Source organism: Ornithodoros turicata, chromosome 10 (assembly GCF_037126465.1).
Source record: "Ornithodoros turicata isolate Travis chromosome 10, ASM3712646v1, whole genome shotgun sequence".
In the NCBI taxonomy this organism is placed as follows: Eukaryota; Metazoa; Arthropoda; class Arachnida; order Ixodida; family Argasidae; genus Ornithodoros; species Ornithodoros turicata.
The window spans coordinates 23,323,279-23,348,127 of NC_088210.1; the positions used below are offsets into that span (position 1 = coordinate 23,323,279).

Sequence of the window (24,849 nt, forward strand, 5' to 3'; positions counted from 1 at the left end):
AATTTGACTTGGTTGGGATCACCAGATTCTCGGAGGCAGGGGTATAGCCAAAACAATATTCCGGGAGGGGTACAGGAACTTTACATGGGGTAAGGGGGGGTACCCTCATTCCCCCCCCCCAAATATTGGGGAGATTGAACCCAGCGTGTAAAGTTCCACCTGTAAATTAGGGTTGCCGGTCGGTACGTATGGCAACAGCATGGAAAGAACAATGTTCTTTGCTTCTGTGTATAATACACGATAAACATCCTTTATTCTGACTTCACAGTCTTTTTCTTGGGTGCCGTCTCGTCAGCATCTTGGTGTTTTCGTTTTTCATTTTTCTTTGGCTTTTCTTTTTTCTTGTTCTCCTTGTTTATCCTGAAGAATCAAAGGGGGTTGGGGGAGGGGGTTACTTGTACTTTAAAATGTTCTGTACTACACAACTGGCACCACCTCAATCGTGGTAGCGTATTTTTAAGCTATTATGCACTGAACTGCCCCTACTACTGATGGCTCCGCCTTGCTGTGACGTAAGCGCAATGACCCTCTGCGAGGGAGGTGCTTGCTCTGAAGCGCCCCACCCACCATGCGAGGAGGATTCAATTTAAATGCAGCCCGATTTCAGTAGCACAACTGGGTAGTCTTGCGCAGCGCCAGCCAGCATTGAGAACGAGCGCTTGGTGCTAGAGTGATGAATTACGGGAGTATTTCATCCCCGCTTGATGGAACGGATCCATGCTACAGGAGAATCGTGACATTTGATTCCGTGGAGATCACCGCTGATATCTCGAAATAACGTGGGAGTCAAGTGTAGGGATCCAATTCTCCCCCGCGTATTCAACACACCCCCTCAATGGCACGATGTTTTTGGGTAAAAAAATGTGCGTCTTATATGCGAGTAAATACGGTTTATCTGAAGTCGATACACCCAGCAATAGATCATCTACATCCATCAACACGACTTTTGTTAGGTATGGTTAGCCAAGCAGGCCCGGTAGTGTTCCAGTTTAAAGCTTATATGTGCAGGGTGCAACATAGCGACGTAACAGGCACATAATAGTGTCGCAAGAGAATTCCTGTCATGGGTGGTTGGAACAAAAATGGAGGTTGCACTTTAACCACCTTAAACCTTAGGTAGTGCAAGTTATATGGCATGTGCTACATATTACCTTGAAGGGAAGAAAGCTTTCCCTTATGTTGGCAGCAATAACAAAGGATTAATCTGTTTGCATCGGTCGTGTTTTATGCACGAACGAAACCGTAATTTATGCTCTCCCACTTCTCAAGAAGAGCAGCTTGTGATTGGTCTCTTCAAACAATATCCCGCAATGATTGGGCAAATCGTTTGAGGAGACCAGTGGTAGGCCGCTGTGCATTGCTATGCTTCTTGAGGAGGAGAGAGAGAGGCAAAGCTTAAATTATGGTTTCATTCTCATAAAAGTCACGAATACCGCAACGGAATTGTCCCGTTCCTTTCGCATTGCCTGACAGCATGATGGCAACTTTCATTCTGCGACAAGAAAGTCTTCCACTTCAGTGGCCCTTTAAGGCTTCACATGGTAACACTTACTCTTTAAGCACTTGTCCTACTCTTCTCCTCACATTCTTCTGCCTGTGTCCCATTAACTGTGTCAGAGTTTCAAGCGCAGCAGATAGAGCTTCGTTGTCTTGAAATGGGTGCTGCGTAAAAGTGAGATATGTTGGTTCCAGCTACGTTCGTAGTAGCTGGGTCTAGCTATATGTCCTAAATGGCTACAGCTCCATCAAAATAATCACTTCAGATTACCACAAGATATGACAGGTTACTCAGGAATCCAAATTTTTCCAGGCTTTGCAGATCTGTTCAGTGGATTCGCCTAACAACATGCTTCGACATTCATGCTTGATCCAATTGCGGTCTATCTCAGTGAATCTACAGAACACATCTCTACAGTTTGGTGAAAACTGGATGCCTGGAAGGGTAAAGACCCTCGAATCTCTTAACTTTACCACCCATAGAGTAGTGCCAGACAGAGGGTCAAAACCACGAAATCACAGTACTGAAGTATCGTACAGCTTAAATCGCATGTCCTTCAGAAATCGTACCACGCACCTGAAATCCAAGCGACGAAGATTGCTTGGAGATGACAAGGAGAAGGTCAGCAAATTCCATGGTCATGCCTGTCTTGACTTCTTTATTCTTGGCCATCTCCTCGAGCGCCTACGGAGAGTAACGCAAAATGCTTTTGAAGTGTGCTACCAAAGTTGAACCACACTGTCTGAGCATTTGTCATGCTCTGTATCCAAATTGATAAATCTGCAAAAACTGGTCGTGGTCATTACAGAGGTGCCCGAACTTGTTCAGGATAAGTTATTGAAAACAGGTCATGTCACATGAGCCCTGTGAGTAAAGTTGCCTCTGTAATGAACAGTTCATGCATAGGGCCTAAAGATGAGTTTCTACTGCACTGACAAACCTTTATGCACCGAGACCTGTTGTGTGCAACAGCAGACAAACAGCATCACAAGCTTGGCACCAGTCATCGAAAACTAAGTGATTGCACACATAAGGGATCTTAGGGGAAGACACAGAAAGATTACAGGCACAAGAAAGAGGTAAACCATGAAACAATGGTTTCCACTGAATTTTGGAACAAGGATTCAGGGGCTTCTCAAGCTCAGCCGTCATTTTGTCTGGGATGTAAAACACAGTTTATGACCAGGGCTTCAATATTTCACAAACATATTTATAAGCTACAGGTATCATGTGAGAGAATGCACGAGGGCTGCACAGCAGTGATCCGTTCACAAATGTGACGACAAGAGCTCCGAAATGTTCCGAAGATCATATGACAGAAATGAAAACTGATTAACATAATGGAGGGTGCCGTTAATTTCTTGCTCCTGATTCCTATTGCAAAGAGTGCTAACTCCTGTGGTTTGGAAACTATAGTTCTGACTCCGGGTAGGTGGAACTTGACCTAGCAGCTGCATGATAATCAGAAAAAGATGCAAAATCAAGGGTTTTCAAGTACTGTGAAAAATTCCAGGGTTTTCCAGACGACCTTTAAAAGGCATTTTCAAATTCCAGGGTATTCAAGAGCTTCAAGGACCAGTGGGAACCATGTGAAACATATACACTTACTAGTGTTACGAATTGGGGTAGTTCGTACATGTATACTTGCTTGAGTTGCAGCCCAGGGCAATGGACACGAAGAAGAAGAAAAAAATAGCAGCTGTGTCCCGTTGTATGCTTTTTTTTTCTTTCTTCTTCGCATGTATTGCCCTTGGCTGCAACTTAAGCAAATACACACTTAGAAGCAGAAGATAAGGTAGATGTCAGAAGGATAGGACAACATGCCAGTTTTTGTCAGCGGTAACTAAAAAGGGGCACCCAACAACCGTTAACGGAAATGCCCTCGGACATAGCCGCATGTTGCCACAGTTGTGACAGAATGAGCCCATCCCCTAACTAAGGTATCATGCGGGGTAGTTGGTACATATCCATTAGTGGTAACTTTAGCGAATTGGACGACGACAGTCCTTCCTTGTACAGTAGAGTTCCGAGTTCAGCCTGAGTTTGTGCCTCTCCTCTTGTTCTCGTCCAATTGGCTGAAGTTACCATCCCCTAACCATTCAACGGTTTTTGATACTGAGACCCTTTGATTTCCAGACTACAGACATTTTTGTGTCAACACGCATTGTTCAGCACTTTAAAAGCTATGATGGCCCTTTCAGATGGCCAAATAAATCTGTCTAGGTGTGGAGCAGACATACCTTCACAGCAGTGTCAGTGAGTTTCTTGAATATTTTCTGCACGCCTGATCTTTTGCTTGCAGGCAGTGCTTCGCCCTTCAGCCAAAGCAAAGTACCCATTAGTACCCACGATTGTTCACAAAGCACACTCATAACAGTGCTATAGAAACTCAGTTTCTTGTCATGTTACCTGAAGAAGACGAATAGCAGCCACAAGCAGACCAAATATCTGAAGTCTCATGTGTTGTTCTTCCATGCATGCAGACGCTTTCTCTTCTAATGATACGATGAAGTCGTAACAATACTCCTATGACAGGGTATGATGCAAAGATAGTACGTGAAAAATGGGACAAAACAAAAAGTGTCACTCAACTTACTGGGTGGGTCTCCATGAACTTTACAAATAACAATGGACTGATGTGTGAGCTGCAATGAGGACAACAGATCTCATACAGTAGCCACAGTAACTGTTTCCGGGCCATGTGCACAAAATGTCTTCGGTGTTGTCGAGCGATATTTAATGCCTGATACTATTAGCCATTCATCTGGATCAAACGGTCATGTAGGCTGTTAGATAACACTATGGGAGTAGGGGATATAAATAATGCAATCAAGCAGGTCTTGTATCACCTGGCATTATACGGAGCAGCAGTATGCACAACATAATTTTCTTAAAATTAGCAAGGATGAGCATGACTCAGCAAAAAAATGGCTACCATATATTTGAGACTGTCCCTGTGGATGCCCAAGAGAGGATATACTTGAAATTCTTGTTAACTGCTTCAGTAAGATGTTACGCTAATTAACTTTTTTCTTATTATTTCTGTTCATTCCATATTCCATGACATTTCTTTCTTAGGAAGGAGTCAGATGTGGAAACCCACTTTGTTCCCATTCAAAGAAGTCCCAGGCCCACTTGCACGAAACTTTTTGAGTGTATCACTCAAGCCCATTGACAAGTAATGGTTGGGATATATTTTGATGACAGTAGTAAAAAAATTTTAAAATTTCTGAGCACATGGTGGGTGTGTTACATGTAAGTGCATGTTAAAACTTACCTGTGTTCCAGATAAGCTTTCAGAGAGTCCATATACAGCTGTAGATACCAACTGCTGCTGTTTTCTTCGTGTCCCTACATTGCATGCAGTATAATAGTCTTATATGTAGTAGAAGTATGCACGTGCAGTATGCAAAAGACAAGGGTCCATGCACAGTACACAGTGTGTATAGAGCTTTCATTCAGAAATTGCTGCATGCAGGTTTCCGGCTGACCTCGGTTATGTCGAACACACAAAAACATTAGAATGGGCTGTGTAATTCACGATCCCTCATCATGTACTACGTACCAGGTGTGAGCAAACTTTCTTGTAGCACAGTACCTGTGTGAAACAAAAAAGCACATATGAACCCAACGGACATGAGAAAGGACGAGTCACGTCACCAGCCCCATCAGTTCACAATAACTGTGCAACGTCATTCTAAGGACTCACTCACCAGGAAAGCAGAGAAGATCCCGAGCACATTTTTCAATTGTAAGTTTGACACTAAAGAACAAGAGCATGGGAAGACGAGTAAGAACACGACGTTATGTTTCTTTTACAATACAAGAGCTTTTCCAAACTATGTGTATAGTGCACTAAAAAGTAAAAATATACAAAATTCTAGGATCAAAATCAAGCAGTTTTGCAACTCTATGTGCAACAGTGACATCTGAAACACCACTGCCGCGCAACGTGGTGTGTGCCTCTGACACTGGCACAACACAGACACTACAAAAAAAAAAAAAAGAGAAAAAAGAAAAGAAAAAAAAAAGAGGCCATGTATGAAATTGGAGAGTGGCTCTGTTCCTATATTCATAGTTATGCAAATGAAATGCTGCTGTGAAACAGCCCTGTACCAATCAGGTCAGTCGCATAAGCTCGTACCTCACTTTCAAATCCACACCGCGTATGACAACAAAGACAACCACAATGAAAGCATTTTTGAAAATGTGTTCCGTTCTGTGAGTGTCCCAGCATTAGTTCGGTACCACAAGGCTGTTGCATTGTGGTGCAATTTGAATAACTTTGTCCCAAGAGGTAGATAGAATCATCACTTGGAGTGAAATCTGATGCATAAACGCCCATCCCCATGAATGTATGTATGCAAGATCAATGTATTTGCATCGATAAGGATAAGAGCACCTACGTACCTTTACTAACTTGGTCGAGGACACTCTTCGTTAGCTCCATGATTTCGTTTCGCACGTCAGATATGCTGGAAAACTGACGTTTGAAACCATGAGTCACATACACAACACTTAAAATGTCAGGTGCTCACCTTTCTAACTGCACTCATTAAACGCAAGGTGTCGCTTATACTGCTGATAAGGGTCTTCTCACTTTTGAAGTTAGGCAGTGTGGATGCTGCCACGAGGACACTGCCAATCTTGATGAGGTGGTGGACGGGAGGGTGACTTCCTATGTACTCCTGCAGGAGCTCTAGGCACCTGTATCAGTTTAATACAAGCACATGCTGGTACGCACAAAGTAGATGCGTGGCATAATGGAAGTGAACGTGGCACGTACTTTACTTGAAAGTGAATGCCAGTTACTCTCTCACTCTTGCTTTCTCCCATGCGAGCCTTGAACGCCGCAGATATGGCATTGTCCAGCTCGAACATCTCCTTGTCCGTCAAGACCCCCTCCTCGTCCTAATGCAATTTTCACAATGGGGAAATTGCGAGGTTAGAGCAAACATTTAAAAAAAATGTGCGAGCATACTTTTGTCTGCACATTAGCACCCAAGGGACACTTACGGAATGTTCATCGTCTCCAAAGACAGCTCTCAGGCGGTCCCGGAGTTCGTCATCTGTCTCCGCAGTTTCGTCTTCTTCATTTTCGCTATCACTGCTGTCACTGTCACTACTCTCTATGCAAGTCAAGGAAAAACATGTACAGTGAAACCCGCGTATAACGATATTGACTGTAATCGCGAATTCCATCGTTATACAGGGAACTTCGTTAAACGAGGGCTGACCTATATAGCGCGTCCCTGAAAAGTCGCGCGGCACCCCGCGTGTAGCAAACGAAAAAGAAACAGATGCTTAAAAAACGCGAAGCTGTGTGACTGACATCGCACTGGCTTGGGAAAACAGCGATCAGAACTCGTGCAGGGAGCCGGGGAACATAGCAGGACAACTTCTGGTAACACTACACGTCACCATTCTGCAAGTCGGCTTCACCTAACTCCTGCGTGCTTTAGGAGAAGCTCGCTTTAGAACGCTGTCGCGCGACTCGCAGGTGGAAAGCACGTGCTAGGCCTTTCGAATCATCTCGCGAATTTGAGCAGCATTGGCCAAATACGGAGGCATAAAAGCGTTACCACCTACCTCGTTCACTGACAGTACTGGAAAATGAACAGTCGCTGTCTATTTTCTTGCCTCAATTTTTATTTTGGTTTAATTACTTTGATGTGAATTTCGGATTATACGATTTTTTCCCGCTACCCCGTGAGATTCGTATCATCGAGATTCTACTGTATCTTATCGCGGCGAAAATCGCCGCGAGGTTACGCGCACGGGACAGCGTCCAACATCGTTATACGAGTACTCGGAACTGCGGTCTCCATCGCTATACGCGGGTAGTTTCCCCGTAGAAACAATGTATATTTTGACGGTAAAATCATGAACCATCGTTTTACGAGGGATATCGTTATACGCGATATCGCTATCCGCGGGTTTTACTGTACTGCTTGTAAACAGAGCCATCGTCAATGACTGATAAAACTCACCATCATCATCAACAATAAATTCCCCTTCATCCTCTTCTTCCTCCTTCTTTGTTCCAAAAGCCTAAATAGAGAGAAAGGGGGGATTGAGGTGAGGTGTGCAGAAACCTCCACAGGAAAAAATTGAGGTGAGGGCATTTTCCAGCCTCTGGTTGAAATATGTTAAGGAATGCAAGGCATGCACAGAAAACACAGGTCGTGTGAACGCTCGTCCAGTGTTGTTTTAGCAGGCAGCAAGTCCATTGGGTTACATATGAACGTCAAAGCAGGCTAGTTTTAAAGACTAACAGGATAACAGCGTGCATGCCAGAACATCTGAACACCTTGGACTGCTGTACACAGCTTTTACATAGCCTATTATCATAGTGTTTAATGAAGCAATCCGATATAGGGGAACATGTTACATAGTACAAGTAGTGGGTTAGTGCCATTCAGCTCAACGGGGCACAGAAATCGTTTTTATCATGTGCTTCATTTAAGCTTCATAAACAAATATCTTACACATGAAATGTGTGTGCCGCCCTGCCATTTCACAAGGTCGCTAGTTGTTTGGAAATGATAAAACGCTAGAAGGAGATGTAATCAATCCCTACAGGTGGAAGCTTACACTTAGTAACTGATGTAGAGCATCATCACTCATGTGCTTGTGGAGAAGTGAAAAGATCAGAACCGTCACAGTCCGAACAGCCTGACTTGTCATTGCCAACATGTTGAGGAGCGTTTCCATGATAGTGTCAACCCAAACAGAGTCTTCTGTCTGGCTGTTGTCTTTCACATAAGCCTTTGCAGAACTTTGAATGTCCTGTAATAAAAAAAAATTATATGTGGAACCCAAACTGAAGAGACAAATATTTTGTAATGAATAGTGAATTCAGAGCTCTTGGACATCATTCCGGCACAGATTCAGATTCTGTTTTAAGAGGTTCAATATATCAATAGATTCCGTTTCCCCAGGACTTTGTTGGAGGTTTCAGTTGTCAGAGTTCACACAGTGTCACGCTAATTGTAAAAACACAAACATTAGGAAAAACAAATCTCTCCAAAAATTTTATTCCTAGAAAAACTACCCATTGGCACTTTGGGGATGTACAACAAGGCCTGAATGACGACTCAGGAGCCCATAACGTTGATTGATTGATTTTATTCTATACACACACATTTGTATACACAAATACATAGGGTGGAGGATAAAAGGGTACTCTACCTCCAATATACTGTTGTCCTCGCAAATGCCCAGGAACACCAAGATGGAAAGGTAGCCCAGCAGAAGCTTGAGGCTTGTTGCGACCTCGTGATTCATTTCCTTCTTTTCCATTTTCTTTATAATCTTGAGAGATTTTGTGAGGAGCTTCAAGGTGTCCAGTTTTCCATGTTCTACACATTCATTTGTAAACACACATGCACCATAAATTGATTTGTGTAAATTCATACTTCTAGGGGCACTTTTATGCCCATGACAACTTCATTTCAAATTACGTTAAAGGCAGCGTTCGTTTTGTAGTGGACGTTATTACTCAAAATAGAAACTTTTAAAGAAAACTTTTATTGGATGTTACTTTCAATATGTGATGCCATCAATGCAATTGTACAGCCTTTCAGCTCATTATGAAATGAAGTTGTTCCACTTTCATGGAGTCTTATGGAGTTTGATGAGAATAGAAATAGGTAGAGCTCCCTACAACATTAACTTGAACACGGTGACGGCTGGCAGAGCAATTGGAGAGCCACCCTATCGCCACAATGTAGAACTAAAGGGAGAGAGCGTTGCGGGCTACCCCATTCGTGTTTGCAGGTGTTTGTCGAGAAGCCTCATCCGCGCATTCAGAGCGGAGCACCTGCTTCTCGACAAACACACCCAAACACGAGTGGGATAGCCCACAACGCTCTTTCCCCATTGGTCTACCTAGTGCCGACAGGGTAGCTCTACAACTGCTCCGTTACTGTCGCCACCGTTCAAGTTAATGTTGTAGAGAGCTGTACATATAATACATGACTCCCTGTGTGAGGACCACAGGAGTCCTCGGAAGGACAGCGTTCACTGAATTTCACCAAAATGTTCACCAAAATTTTTTGTACCACTGAAGTTCAATGGGTCAAAGAGCTGATCGGCTACTCCACACAGCTCCAACCAGAGCGTCGAATCGAACCGGAACCGAAACCAAAACAACGGAATTAACCAATATTTTTAGCTGGAACTGAACCGTAATTACTAGAGCCATCTTGGAGCTGAACCGGAACCTAACCGATATAAAACTTTGGTTTCCGGTTCGGGATACCGGGGCAACCGGGATAAAAGGGGATCCTGTTGGTCGAAAAACACAAATAAATGCACAAAAAACGTGACTAAGAGATCTTGTATCATTTTTAGTGGCTACCAATAATTTTGTAGCATATTAGAACCTCGAACCAGTTTCGAACTGGTTTACAGCTTCTGAACTGGTTAATCGAACCGATATATTTATTTATTAAATAAATAAATATATTACATATTATATATATACATTTATTTATTAAATAAATAAATATATCAGTTGTGATGTTGAAATAAATGAACAGGTGTATGTGAACTCCGGAGCTGAACCGGAACGGAACCTTTATGGCCGAACCCAAAACAAACCGAAAAACGTTTTGGTTCGATGCTCTGGCTCCAACACTACTTCTCAGATTTTACACTCAACTGCCCATGGGCAAAGATTCCATGGTAGCTTTCAAAAGTGTTTCAAATGAAGCATACCTTTAATATCAGTAAGAAGGGAGACCAGTAACTGGACAAAGTCTGTTGTTTGAGACTTCTTTGATGGCACCAAGGCTTTCAGGATCGCAGACTGGAGGTGTCTTTTAGGTGACTGCATCTGCATGGTTAGGTACCAGGCTTGTGACACAGTTGAATACTTTTTGTCTAAAATACATATGAACATCTTTTGCACTGTATTCCAAAAATGTTCTGAACAGTGAAAATAGCACTTGGCTAAGTGTGTGTTTCCCGAAGGGGACTCCCTTGGTGTTGACGAAGATCCAAATTTGTATGCGTTTTACTTGGTAAAATAGATGCAAAATACATACTTGTTAAAATCTATTCTGAATAGTTTTTGATCAGTCTTCATATGCATCGTAACAGTATGTTTCACACATATTATTTATCTACTCTATCTACGCATATTATGTACATTGCAAATAAGGGTGCAAAACAGTGTTCTTGATTACTAACCTCAGATGTTTGTGCACCACAATACCTTGTGGAATAAATTTCAACCAAAAAGCGTAGATTTTCCGATCTTAGTTGTGCCGAAGACTGGACTGCTGGAAGGTTCAGCAAATGGGACAGCTACAAAAAATACAGCGTAAGATACTGCAGGATGCACATAAGCTCTAAAAACCAAAACACAAGTCAACACTGCCGCAAGAAAAGCTAACCTGTTCGAACGCCTGAGACTGCTGGTGACCGAGGTGGAAGCCCCTAAGACAAGAGTAAGATTACAACTTTTACAAGAGCAAATCAATCAATCAACCATTACATAGGAAGCCAAGGTTTGTGTATTTCTAGCAGGCATGTAATGTTGTGGCTTTTACCTTTCTGTCTTTATATCCTGAAGAAACGTCCTCAGGAAATCTCCATACCATAGCACACATTCCGTGGATGCCTGTAAAGCAGCAGACTTCAATCAGCTATTTATCTTTACTCTTTTTTTGCTGGATGTATCCTGGCTGTGGTGCCTTAAATTTTCTCACATCGTACTTCAGCTATCATAGCTGATATTGGCTGCTTGTAGAGAGCTAATGGGCATCAGGCACGCCCAATATTTATAATACTAATTTTTGATAACTGAAAACAAAAAACAAAAAGAAAAAAGAAATTCCCATGGCCACCTTCATGGCTGCAAAGAGACCATTAGACCACCGCTCACTTGTCACACTTTAGAGATGCAGCGGTGAAGTAGTTTAAAAGGATAGTCTGGCGATGATGACTGATTTTCCATGATGGTAAACCTGAGCGATGGGCAAAGTTATCCACAGGTCAAAAACACAACACTAATAACTGTATGTAACTTTGTCCCTCACTCAGGTTTATACCTCAGGGTTTTTTATATTGGAGCGTTCAACCGTCAGTTACGTATAGATTCCTTGTGCAAAATTTTATCCAGCGTAACATCGTAGTTTTTTTTCTTCTTCTTCTTTTTTTAGGTAAACAAGAAAAACGAAAGTCGTGTTCACAGCTGGTTTCGGTTTCACGATGACGCAAGCACGACATGAAGCCATGGCTACTGCACCATTGGGGAACGTCGAAAGTGCTTGCGACTGGGACACAACTTTTCGCAAATATGCAAATAATCTATTGCTGCGGGGAAGAGGCACTAATCTGCGCGCGTATACCCACAGTGTATTTTCGTATTACTGACATAAGTGAGTAACCAACGAAGAATAAAATTACTTCTGCTACCTAGTAGACAGCTTTGCTTCGATCGTTCCGGCAACAGTGGGCATGTCATTTCCGGTTTCCGGACAGGCCTAAAAGAGCGCCGAACACGCGCGGTGTTCCTTCACAACAAAAGGCTCCCGTCCGTGGGGGAATACCGACAAAACTAAAGAGCAATGGACTTCTTAGAGTTCGCAGATATCTTCAAGGAAGATCGTGGGGCTATGACATCTGGCCGCCTGAAAATGACGAACCAAGGAATTATCTTCAAGAACAGCAAGACTGGTAAAGTCGAACAAGTGCAAGGCACGGACATCGAAGACATTAACTGGCAACGACTGGGTGCTGGGTACGGCATCCGCATGATGATGAAGAACGGTACGCTGTATCGATTCGGCGGCTTCCAGGACGACGAAATGGAGAGACTTTCCAAGTTTTTCCTACATAACTTCCACTTGCAGCTTGGCACACGTGAGCTGTCACTCAAAGGTTGGAACTGGGGCACGGCCCGCTTCGAAGGCAGCGTTTTATCCTTCGACATCGACAAGTCATCGGCATACGAGATCCCACTAGGCAATGTATCGCACTGTACGACGGCTAAGAACGAAGTGACGCTCGAGTTCCACCAGAACGATGACGCAGCTGTATCACTTATGGAATTGAGATTCCATGTTCCAACGGATCCCAATTCGGAAACCGATCCGATTCAAGCATTCCGCAATAACGTCCTTTCGAAGGCAAGCATAATTCAGGCTACAGGCGACGCCATTGCTACGTTCAAGGAACTGCAGTGCCTGACACCCAGAGGTCGTTATGATATCAAGGTATTCACATCTTTCATTCAGTTGCACGGAAAAACATTCGATTACAAGATTCCCCTGACGACCGTGTTGCGCCTCTTCCTGTTACCACACAAAGACAACCGTCAAGTCTTCTTTGTGCTCAGCCTCGATCCTCCTATCAAACAGGGCCAGACACGGTACCACTACCTCATTCTCCTCTTCAACAAAGAGGAAGAGACGACCATGGAGCTCATGATGTCCGAAGAGGACATTCACGAAAAGTTTGAAGATCGCATCCAAAAAAATATGTCTGGCCCCACGTTTGAAGTGCTCAGTCGAATCATGAAGGCAGTCGCTCAGAGGAAGATCACTGTTCCTGGGGAGTTCAAGGGCCATGGGGGCACACACTGCATAACCTGCTCATACCGCGCTGGCAATGGTCTGCTGTACCCGCTCGAGCGAGGCTTCATTTACATCCATAAACCCCCTGTGCATATTCGCTTCGACGAAATTTCGTGCGTCAACTTTGCGCGTAGCGGAGGCAGCACACGTTCCTTTGACTTTGAAGTGGAAGCAAAGAGTGGACTTGTACACACGTTCAGCAGCATCGAGAAAGAGGAATACGGAAGGCTCTTCGACTACGTCACGGAGAAGAAGTTGAGGATCAAGAACAGAGACAGCCTCAGCGGAACCAAAGAAAAGCAACCCGTCCGAGACGAGGAGCTGATCGATTCCGACGCTGAGGACGAGCCAGACGCGTACCTCCAGCGCGTCAAAGACGAAGGCAGACAGCGGGACGAGGGAGATTCTGGTGAATCTTCCGACGAATCTTTCAATCCCGGCGAGTCTGGAAGTGAAGTCGCGGAAGAATTCGACAGCAACGTGGAGTCTAGTTCAGACAGTGAAAGCTCGGAAGGCGGCAGCAAGAAAGACACTTCTGACGGGGCTGGTGACAGGGAGAAGAAGAAAGAAAAGAAGAGCCACAGTGCAAAGACGGTACCAGAGCCCGGGATGAAACCCAAAAAGCAAAGACGCAAGAAGAAAGAGCGAGACGCAAACATGCCAAAGCGTCCAGCCTCTGCCTATTTCTTGTGGCTGAACGAGAGCAGGGAGAAGATAAAGCAGGACAATCCCGGCATAACTATTACGGAAATATCGAAGAAAGCCGGTGAACTCTGGAAAACCGTCGAGGACAAGAGCAAGTATGAGAAGCAGGCTGCCGCAGCAGCAGCTGAGTATAAGGCAGCCATGGCGACGTACAAAGCAGGTCTTAAGGACATGCCAAAGTCAGAGGAAAGCAAAGAGGGAAAAGGAAAGAAGACTCCAAAGGCACCACCGAAGGCACCGAAAACAGAGTCCGAGTCCCCTGCGAAGAAGGGATCCCCCACGAAGCCAGGCAGCGGAGCGTCGTTTAAGAGCAAGGAGTACATAAGCAGCTCCGGGAGTGACGACGATAAGCCGCTTAAAAAATCTCCGAAGAGTTCTCCCACAAAATCTGGGGCATCCGAAAGCGTGAACGAATCGTCCAGTGATGTAGACATGTCTGGCTCGGGGGAAGATGACTGATGCCGATTCTTGTTAATAGACTACTTTTTCTTGTATAGCTTGCGTTAATAAACGTATTCTCAAATTTGATATGCAGGAAATGTAGTGAACAATCCGTTAAAGAGATATAGTTTGCTCCCTAGCGGAACTAGAAAAAAACGTTAACCCCTTTTGTCCTGTGGGCGCCGGGGGAGGGGCATATTACGGGAGGCTACCACGATGTTACTTCAGGGTTGGCAATAGGAAGCCGCATTTCTGCCAGGGAAACGGGAAGGCTCACGTCCAGTGTGTGTCATTCTCCGTGGGAAAGCATACTTAATAATTGCTACAAAAAGGCGTACGCCCCTCTCCCTCTTTGAATCTGAAGCGATAACCCCGTCATTCGTGGATCTCGTTGCTTTCACACAAATAATACCGCTTGAGCTGCCGGAATCTAATGCACGGACTTGATATAGTTTTTATACACTACCGCCTGCAACAGAAATCAATGAATCGATGCTTGCAGTGCTAACTATCCCTTTAACCATCTGCCACATTAAACAAACAGTAATGCAGTCTCTCAGACAACTACATGCTATTAAAAATTTGTAATGTGAATTGAGTGAGTTCCAAGAGTACACTACAAGAACAACTTTGGTTTTGCATTGGCACATTCTTATTAGGATTTTAAACAAGCATGTCATGTCACCATGTCACACAGTAAGACAACTTCTCATCTTGTAACATCCTCATAAACTGTTGTAAGGGACTACACTTTCTTCCTTTTTTTTGTTTGTTATTGTTGTTGAGCAGTTGCAAAGGCCAAGAGTTGATTCTGTGGAAGGTATTTTTCAATGCGTTATTACTATCAGGTGCAAGTGCCCATTAATATACTAAGTTTGCAACTATTCTAGAAAAGGGAAAGCATCCTATCTGACATGCATTTCAAATGTAACATGTAGCATGCAATACAGCTGCGACCATGAAATGTGTATCTGTGCAGTGGCAAATGAACCCGATCTTATTGTATGATGTAAAACCCTGAGACTAGGGAACACGAAGGGACAAACACAATACAAAGTCTTGAGACTTCGTGTTGTGTCTGTCCCTTCATGTTCCCTAGTCTCGGGGTTTTACATTATGCATCAACTTCACCAGCTCGCTTGCTTCTTAGCCATCTTTTCATTGTCCGATCTTATTGTACGCAGTAATTTTCGGTTCCTGTCATACAAACAAATAAACTATACAAACTATACAAATAGTCTCAGCAACGCATGCTATGGAAAAATATGCATAAGGGGGCACACCCAAGCTTGGGCAAACACGGCGACAATTTGTCTGCAGAGAAATCTTGCAGTGTGCTATGAGTAATTTCTCAAATTTAAATTGAAAGAAATTTCTTCCTTTTGAAAATTCAAATGCCCTTTACAGCACCCTTTCCCTAAACAAATAAATAAAATGAACGAAATATCTTCAATAGAACTCCAAAATTTTCAACGTGAACATCTTTTTTTTCTTTTTCAAGAAACAGAAAGAGCATGTCGGATTTACCCCATCCTATTACAAAATACATGTCCTACTCCAATGGTAATTGCTGGAATAAAATAGCATAAATCCGAATTTCGAGATTCACAAATTGTCGGCCCCCCTCTCCGTCAAGAAGTAACAAGAGGGGGACACGGACCTGTCCATTCAGCTTCCTTTCCGATGCTTCTATCGATAACGGCAGCAAGGTCACAAGTACCACCGGTATCTGAAAGAACACTGAGGAGGAAATACGAAGGGACGGGTCACTGTTTCCTTTTGCCGTTTCTTACATTAGCTGGACAGAGAACTGAGCGCAACCCACAATTTGAGTGTTGTAAACGGAGGGAAGAACGTTCTGCACCAGCTGATTTAGAACGCCTTCCGCACATACCACAAGCTTGCTACGGCAATTTCTTGCTACGCGACGGCCTGAGGAAAGAAAAGCCTCAGCCACATTCTTAGATATCATTGCAGAAATTTTCTGCTGTCTGAAGCATGCTCTTCTGTTTCCACTCAAAGACAAGGATGTTCTCAGAAGCGCATGTGGTATAACATGTTTGTATGGCTTCCCTCCACAGCCCAACCTCAACTTTACGCAAGCAGAAAGATGGGGGAAGAAGCAAATTTACATGAGCTTACATTAGCCAAGAGTTGCTGCACTGTCTTCGATTTGGATACCTGGTCAAACAGGATGCTGCTAGGCCTATGATGATTGAAACAAAAGACAAAAATTTAGATGTCTGTAATATTAGCCTTGCAGTAGCAAAATGAAGCACACACATAACATAATCCAAGATATCCATTTAGGGCAAAAAAATTTGTTCTTTCACATTTGCAGACATCCTCAGAAGTAGATTTATTTGCAGATAGCATAATGTTTGAAATACTCAATATCTTTTTTTTTTTTTTAGTTTTATATTAAAAAATAAAAACGTGAGAGAAAACATTCCCACTCAGAATCCTGCACAGCTGCACACCTCAAAGTATGAACCAGTCAACCCTCGTTTTATGAACCCTTGATTTGCAAATAGACCTTTTCCTGTTTGTAAACAAATGACGTCATAGTGTTCGACAGCGCCACCAATTTGGGAGAGTTGAACTAAGCTCAAAGCTAGGGGCGAACAAGGTCGCGTCCGAAAGCCATGGTCTTGAAGGGATTACAATGGTCTCTGAAAAAGCCGCGACCTTCGGTCCTAGTTTTCTTTCAATAGGAGGCAGCGAACAAGTGCCCATTCATGGAACCCAGCCCTCCCCTTCCGATTTGTTTCGGCTTCAGTCTGTCTACCAACATCATGATGACGTTTCTCAGGTAGAGATCTATTCCCTCGGTTTATGAACGGCGTCACAAGGAACCGAACATTTTTCATGTGTTTCTCCCTTGGTTTACGAACCCTCGATATCTGAACTGTGAACAGATTTTCAGGGAATGAACCACAAAAATGCACGTGTTCTGACCTCGATTTATGAGAGGTGACGGCAGAGCCATCCAGAGGTTGACGCACGGGAAAGTACCGGGATCGACTCAATAAAGACGAACAAACAATGAAGGTCAAGAACCCCTGCAGTGTCCCACAGCCACAAGAATTACAGAGTGAGAACAGAGGAGCGCATTTCCTGTGCTGACAGTGAACACATATGTGAGCTGCTTGATGATAGTGCTTTAGTGCAGTTGTCAAATGATGGTGCCGAGGTTGATCATAGTGGTAGTGAAGACGATTAGCAATACTGTTCCGAAGCTGTGACAGCTCGCGCGCTCAGCATGGAATCACATCCACAGTGCAATACGGTACTTCGATGACCAGGCGGATGAGTCAAGTGCCAGACTTCTATCGTCTCTTCCGAACGGGATAAATGCAGCCGAATGTATCGTGCAGAGAACAATTACGGAGTAGTTTAAAAAATAAACGTAATCTAGTGCATTTCCTGTCGTGTTTCAGCCCACTTCTCTTGCGCGCCTCGCACCTCGATTTATGAACGATCTTTCGAGAAACGAAGGGTGTTCATAGATCGAGGGTTGACTGTATATGGAGGTTCCTGTGGGACATTCCAGAAAAAAATCACACACTCAAGCTCAGCTGTATCTTCGTTGTACTATTTCGCACGCAACTACAGTAATGTCAGCTCACGAGTAATTAAAAGGAAAATAAGAGAAACCAGAAAAGTTCTCCCAGTCTAGTCTTGAAACCTCGGAAGAAATTCTGCAAGCACTTTCCAACAAGTTTGACAAACCATTAATACTTAAGAGAAAGGAAGATTGTCGCACACTTACGGTTTTACAAAGAATCCCAAAAGTGCGATTTGTACGCCGACGTCTTCAGTGCTTTTGGCGCAATCCAGGAGGCAACGAGCCTGTTTCAACATTGACAGAAACTGTGTATGCTACAGCTGCAAGAGGACAGTACTGCTATGTAGGTATCTCGCTTACCATGTCCTGTGCCTTAGCATGCAGTATGTGTGTGCTATTAGTCATGGTCTGTAGTAGCACCTTTCTCAATTGCTCAGTAAAGGTGCTGTCAACCTAAAGGAAATGGAGTGAGTTGCATTAGACACGCAGTCAAAAGAAGATATGTATGACAATTACACAGACAGGTTAAGTATGTCTTTTAAATGAGCTCTGGAAATATTTCTCTCAACTACTAAAAGGTGTGTTTGATAAGAAATGTATTTCCAGGGTTGGAACATACTGGAAATATTTTTAACCCTTCATTATACAAGCCTATAAACATAAGCAAGAAAACAGCACAAAGAAATGCTCTTGGGCAAGTACAGTGCTGCATCGTCTTTTAGCACACAACGTAAAATGTGACTACTTCTGATGAAGAAATGTGTGTGACAAATGCAAACAGTACACATATGATACATGATTAGATGCTGTCACAACATACACAATCTCTTGAAACGTTGTAGGCCTCCAAGACAAGTGAAGAATGTTTTGTGCAGGAGCTCGACAAAAAAATTAAAAAAAATGTGAAGGACGATTAATGTAATTAATGCGGCAAAAATGTGTTAGCATTAGACGTATTGTCTTGTGTATTTTTTTGCATTGGATACGTTCTCTTGCGTTTCATACATTTTCTTATCATATGTTCCCTTTATGTGTTCTCTTATGTAAGGAACGAATGAGATAGAGAGACATTTTAAAGGTCGATTGTAAGCATTTTTTTACCAATCACCAATTACGAATCACCAATTACCACTAATCACAACTCATCATTAATAACCAATTATCACTAATCACTAAGGCCACCCGTTTTCTGTGATGCCACAAAAATGCACGGAATTGCGACTTTACCACAGAATACAAGATTCCGCGTGGAATTCCGCTTTTTTGCCGTAAATTTGATTTGAGCCGGATCGACTTCCCGCGTCATGCGACATTTTTTGTCTTAACTTCAGAAAATGGACGCCACAAATGTTCCCGGAATTCAAAATGCGTGCCAAAAAACAACGTGTGCCTGCCCGCGCACGCGGTGGCAAGGAGCAACACCGGGTGCGCGTTCGTCGCATCGACGAAACTTTACTTTCGTTTCTGCCATCTCGCCCTGTGCTTTTCGAGTGCGAAGTGGAGATATGTCTAAGCGTCTGCTTATGTAGGAGAACAAATAAGAAGCGGAATGTGCCAGGCTGCCCGCAAAACACAAGAGCTCTTGGAAAAAAGTGACTCCTAGAAATTTTTCAAGAGTATGAGGGCCCTAGATTGTCAGTGATAAACGTCATTCTCTGTCGGATGAGAATACGAAGTACCATCTCATGCTTAGCCACAACAGCTTTCTAATGCTGTAGCTTTTTTCTGTATCTTGCGGGCCCAATAAAGAGCTTTCTGTTTGAACTCAACGCCGTTGAGCATGTGTCGCGGAAAAACGCTGAATTCACGATCCCATGCCGTGGAATTTAGGATCTGCCGCAGCAGAAAATGGGTGGCCTTACTAATCACCACTACATTACTACTATATCTACAAACTATGTACTACTGTACCTATTATCTAAATCTACTATCTACTTTTCTTCTCATATATAACACCCTATGTCTCAGCTCGAGGCTTCACACATCCATCAGACAAACTTGAGAGTTCTAATGCTGACGCATTAAAAGCACAGGCACTTTTCACTGCACGCTTAGTACCTGACTCATCCATACCTCTTCTGCGGTGGATAGCTGCGAAATACACCAGGGCAACAGCTCCATTATTATGTACGTCCTTTCATCTGTGGAAGACTCCATAAGCCCCTCTGAAACAAACAGTGAGTAAGTCCAACACTTCTCAAGTAACTTAAAATAAAAGTTGGTTGCATTAACTGCATGCAAAGGAAACTCACCACAATAGAAACGCTTCCAAGCCTTTGCAAGTGCATTTTTGCTCAAGGCATACTCCAAAATGGAACGACATACAGGATGAATGTGAGGAAGCGTGGACAAAGAACTCTGAAAAAGAATTTTGTTTGGGGGGGTTCTAATCGAGAGAAAAGTTCAGTAGCGACAGAAAAAGTTCATACAGCTAGAAATCGGTACAGTGTAAGTGTAATAGATGCTAGAGTTTACCTGGAGGACGGCAACAATCCTTGGCACATTTTTTTTTGAAAGGATATCGTTACATCCCCAATGCTCCTTCAGAAATTCTGATCCAACTGTTTCCTAAAACGGTAAAACAAGAGCACAGAATAGGAAAAATGCAATCGGTGACACAAAGAAATAGACTAGGAAGGAATGAACAAAAATGTAAGGAAGACAAGTAAGGCAAGCAAGCAAAACTGATATTCATGTATATAGATGAACGCCACGTTCTCGTGGAAGACATCTAGTTCGTTGAATTTTGGTTTCCTATGACAAGGCCCATTGTACCCCTAAATGGGTACACACCTGTACGAGTGAAATTTCACATCAAGCTGATACGTTAAAGATGCTGCAGGATAATTACCACATGGGGTTATAAGGAGATACATACCGGTGACTTCTGTGCGGCCGAGCAGAGGAGGAACAGTGTAAATGGAGAGCAGCTATCCCAGCCTCCAGACAAAGCACTCTCCAAAACAGGCCACAATTTTGTTCTGAAACTCTCCTTCTTCACCTGTAAACGAAAGGGTAGTATGGAGAGATGCAGTGCCATATCAGTCAGGGTTCAACCTATTGTTGCCACCTTATGGTACAGTGAAACCAAAAGATGTGAATTATTATAAAAGCATCTTTGTATGGCCCACTGATGTTGACAGCTGTCTAGGTCATCCATAATACGTAGTTGTAGAGAAGAAGAGAGAGAGAGAGAAGAGGTGAAGGAAGAAGTTGAAAATGTAACCTGCACTCAAGATGAAGAAGAAGGGGGAAAACAGGAAAGCCCTCTAAAAGCTAACACATTTGGCAGAATGCTCAAATATGCAGTCTGTTTATTGTTTTCTTTTCCTTATCTTTATTCATTTTTGTCATTTCTGTTAGTATCTGAAGTGGCATTTCTTGTGAGGTGCTGACGCAATCAAGCAATCACACACTACATTGATGCACTAAAAGATCAGTAGGAAGCCTTTGGTTTACATGATGACAATGTGTAAGTAGCAAAAGTAAGTATGCCACCGAAGACAGTGTACAACAGAAAGTGGAAAAATTAGTTAATGCCCCAGAGATGTGCACAGCTGTCTTTGATGCATCAAAACATGGATGAGGTAGGACAGCAGAGAGCACACGACGTGCAAACTAAGTGTACGACAGGTGTTGGTTTCGTGCAAGTTACCATAAATGTCAAACTAATTGAGAAGTGTAGTTCTTTGACCAGTTATCGTAGAAGTCTGCTCTGTGTTGCAAGTATTGAGTGACTGCTTCTTTTATTAATGGACATTAATTAAGTAGCAAGGACCGTCCTACACTGACAAAACTGCTTGTGAGCATGCACCTGATAGAGAATAGAAGATCGTTGATGAGCACTGTAGTCTATAGCTACCCTAATCATGTCGTCTGCTCCACAGGGCACGAAACTTTGCATGGACGACAGAGCAGGTGCAGCCTCCTCGTCAACTTGTGCTGCACAACTGCCTCACCATGTTCCAATCAAATGGTCAAATGTAAGCATGTGTAAGTAAAGGCTGCACATCCCCCGATTCAGATGCATAGAGTGCACACCAAAGGCAGGTTATGTGTCCGATAGCACATGCAGCTATTAATAGTTTGGCCCGTCCAGTATATATTTTGCATGAACACAGATTCACGATGTAAAAGTAAGGAAGATTTACGACTCACTTGACTTAAAAACTCCTTGAAGATCTCGCACACCAGAACTTCCGTGCAAGGAGAACGCGGGGGTATACCCAACAATTCTCGGGCGACGTCCGCAGACACTGCTTTGGCTCTCCCTGATCGAACTATTGAACTGAGGGCCAAGGAACGGCCGATCATGACGTGATTTTTGTTCTGAAAATGTAACCAAAATATGTGTCAGGCAATTTCGTATTCATACTTTCACTGTAGGTTCACTTCCAGTTACTCGAATAGAAATTTGCCATAAATGAAATGTAAAGCTACCTCTTTTGCGTCAAGAGCAAGATGTTTGTTCATATATTTGAGAACGTCCTGTGCTGGAACATTAGCGAATGTCTGCAGGATCTGCAATGGAAACGACGGTACATGTGAACTTAATATCTACAGGGTGTCCCAGAAAACGTGTCACTGAATTATAATAACAAAAACTACGCCACGTAGAATCATCCCAGTAAACCACGAATATCCTGGAGACGTTCAAAATGTGTCGCAGACGTCCAAGACGTCGAGATATCCTATGTACGTCCCATAGATATTCGTGATGTGATCCAAACTATGTCGCACATGTCACAACTGTAGCTATGTTCCATGGACGTCACATGGACGTTCAGTCTGTTTCCTCAAAATATTTTAGTTGTTGGGGATATTCTGTACGTTCCAAAGAGAATATCCTGGGTACATCGAGATTTGGATATTCTGAGGCGATCGCATCACAAACAAAAAAGTACGGGCCAAACAGGGGCTGAAAGGCGTTTCTCAAAAACAAAGGGCGGTCCTGTGCAAGATTGCAAGATTTCGCACCTTCCAAAACTGACCGTCTATGTTACATTGATCATTTACTGCGAAAGAGGCAGAGATGCGGAATTCTGTGGCACTCTCAAATTTGACTTTCAATTAACCTACTGAGTGTCTCAGACCAAGAGCAGTAAGAAACACAGGCGTTACCTTGTTGCAGAGTTAATACACCACGCAACTCGTCACTTGACTGTTGTTTTTGTGGATAATCGAATTATACTTAGACAGCTCACCCTCCGTTTTGTTTCGGAGTCGAACAGTACCCTCGAATTCGCGGAAGTTCGCGCGACAAGCAATATAGTATTTGTTTTCTCTTGGAAAGGGAATGCTAGTACCTTTAGAAGCTGTTTTGACTGTGAGCTTTTCCATTTCCCTGTTTGCTTTATTTGAACCGCCGCGCTCTGTGTCCGTTATGGGAAATACCAGAAACGGGCACAGAGGGGAAACGGAACAAAATAGCTATGTAGTGGCCACTCTCTATAGTTACGGGTCTGTTATTAATGGTGCCGACACCAATACGGATGTGCATGGAAATGTACACGTCCCTTTAATATCCAGACGTCTGGGAAGTGACATCTTCTGGACGTCTTCTGAATGTACAATGGCTACTGAAAGCATAGTCCCCTCAACGTACAAAAGACGTCAACGGGCTCTGTACGAAAGTCCATGGGACATCCAAATCTCCACAACAAGATATTGCCGAGACGTCTCCGGGACGTATATTGTTTACTGGGATGCGGTTAACAGCATTTTTTCTTATTAGGTTTTTGCCGCCTTCTGATGTGAATGTCATGTATCGTAAGTTTAATTATGTACATATTTGCGAACTGAACTCGGAAATTTGCCAAGTAAAGATCACTTTGTTACCCCACCAATATGAAGAGCATGCTGAATTCACTCAAATCCATGGTAATTGACAGCGATATTCACGAGCTATCCCATCAGAAAAAATAACCGAAATATTCAGCAACTGCAGCGGCAGCAGCGGCTGAACCGGCCGTTGAAGCGGCTGAATTAATAAATAGCAGCTGAACTGTGCAAAACAACGGACGATTTGAACAAATTACCTGAATGAGGGTGGTTGTAAATCCCACTCTTGACGACCTTTGGGACGATGACAAGCCCTTGACGAGGTACTCTACTGTTGTACGAAACTCATCTTCATCCTGACAAAGTTGATTGCATTATTGAAAATCGTTAGTTTCGACGTGTCGTGCTCTAAACGACGCCACTTACTTTGCTGGCACTCTTGTTTGATAGTTCCTTGAGAAGCGCTTCACCAGCAAGAATACGTGCCTCACGATTTGTATCTGACAGTCTGCGAAGCGTTGAAAGCAGAGAGCTGCTTCGCTTCGCTTCAGTTGTCTTCTCCGTTTTCTCGTTGTCACTCATCGTGCTTTCCGCAACAACGTGCACTTTGAATGAAACCACGTGCCATCCAGCGACTACCGGAAAGTCAGAAACGAAACACGGAAAAGCACAAGTGACGTCACATACGCAAGCCTCTGACGTCAGTTCCTGCCAGTGTCGATTGCATTCCCGTTTTTGTTGATGGGTTGCTGCTAGTCCTGCTAGTGGACTTCTCCACTTCTCTTTGTCTGGATTTTGTTGCATTCAAGTCCCAGAGCCCTTACGTTTCTTTTTTCTGGGGGAGGGAACGATGATGTTTGGGACAGTGCGGTCAGCCTGCTCATAGCTCAGAGTCGGGTGGCAGCTAGGTCGCTTGGTGCACCAAGGGGAGGGGAGAAGAGGGTGGTACAGGAGGAAGAGTGGTGTGCTGTCCCTCGTGCTCTGGGCCCTGTCGGGATGATTATTTCTGCACTAGACACCCTGTATTTATGCAATTTTATCTTCATGTTCATATTATTGATAACTCTGGAATGCAGAGCATTCCAGACGCCAGACAGCCCCGGGTCATAAGGCCAGGTAATGATGCGACAGCCATGAGAATTTTCACAGAAAAATTTACAGCATATATTTTTGCTATTTCACTTTTTTTTCAGTTAGAGCAGAATTGCCAGTCATATGTGCGGAGTCAAAGATTAAGAGCACATGTCAATTCTGTGCTTTCATTTCTACCA

General features: G+C 43.4%; 2 protein-coding genes across 2 annotated transcripts; one reads left to right on the top strand and one right to left on the bottom strand.

The window, feature by feature from the left end:
* Window positions 1-229: 229 nt before the first annotated feature.
* Window positions 230-24,316, bottom strand: LOC135371096 (uncharacterized). Its single transcript, XM_064605103.1, has 31 exons — window positions 24,005-24,316; window positions 23,836-23,934; window positions 22,238-22,318; window positions 21,956-22,126; window positions 20,676-20,798; window positions 20,273-20,365; window positions 20,050-20,155; window positions 19,871-19,962; window positions 18,158-18,250; window positions 18,002-18,081; window positions 16,372-16,435; window positions 11,056-11,126; window positions 10,900-10,942; window positions 10,694-10,810; window positions 10,220-10,337; window positions 8,690-8,859; window positions 8,093-8,287; window positions 7,489-7,549; window positions 6,515-6,627; window positions 6,285-6,409; window positions 6,037-6,205; window positions 5,909-5,981; window positions 5,212-5,261; window positions 5,064-5,096; window positions 4,776-4,849; window positions 4,095-4,143; window positions 3,908-4,024; window positions 3,739-3,813; window positions 2,075-2,182; window positions 1,553-1,662; window positions 230-360 (listed from the first exon to the last, which is right to left on the bottom strand). Exons 1-31 carry the CDS (start codon window positions 24,158-24,160, stop codon window positions 252-254), a joined length of 3,138 nt encoding a protein of 1,045 aa, XP_064461173.1. The 5' UTR covers window positions 24,161-24,316; the 3' UTR covers window positions 230-251.
* Window positions 11,973-14,316, top strand: LOC135371097 (FACT complex subunit SSRP1-like). Its single transcript, XM_064605104.1, has one exon. It carries the CDS (start codon window positions 12,076-12,078, stop codon window positions 14,245-14,247), a length of 2,172 nt encoding a protein of 723 aa, XP_064461174.1. The 5' UTR covers window positions 11,973-12,075; the 3' UTR covers window positions 14,248-14,316.
* Window positions 24,317-24,849: the final 533 nt, after the last annotated feature.

What these genes read in the sequence shown, in the direction of transcription:
- LOC135371097 (XM_064605104.1), top strand. Translation starts at nt 12,076, where the DNA reads ATGGACTTCTTAGAGTTCGCAGATATCTTCAAGGAAGATCGTGGGGCT.
- LOC135371096 (XM_064605103.1), bottom strand. Translation starts at nt 24,160, where the DNA reads ATGAGTGACAACGAGAAAACGGAGAAGACAACTGAAGCGAAGCGAAGC. An exon ending in CTCTACATCAGTTACTAAGT is followed by an intron (nt 7,550 to 8,092) that starts GTAAGCTTCCAC and finishes CTCTCTATTTAG; the next exon opens with GCTTTTGGAACAAAGAAGGA. An exon ending in TTGGAGACGATGAACATTCC is followed by an intron (nt 6,410 to 6,514) that starts GTAAGTGTCCCT and finishes AAATTGCATTAG; the next exon opens with GACGAGGAGGGGGTCTTGAC.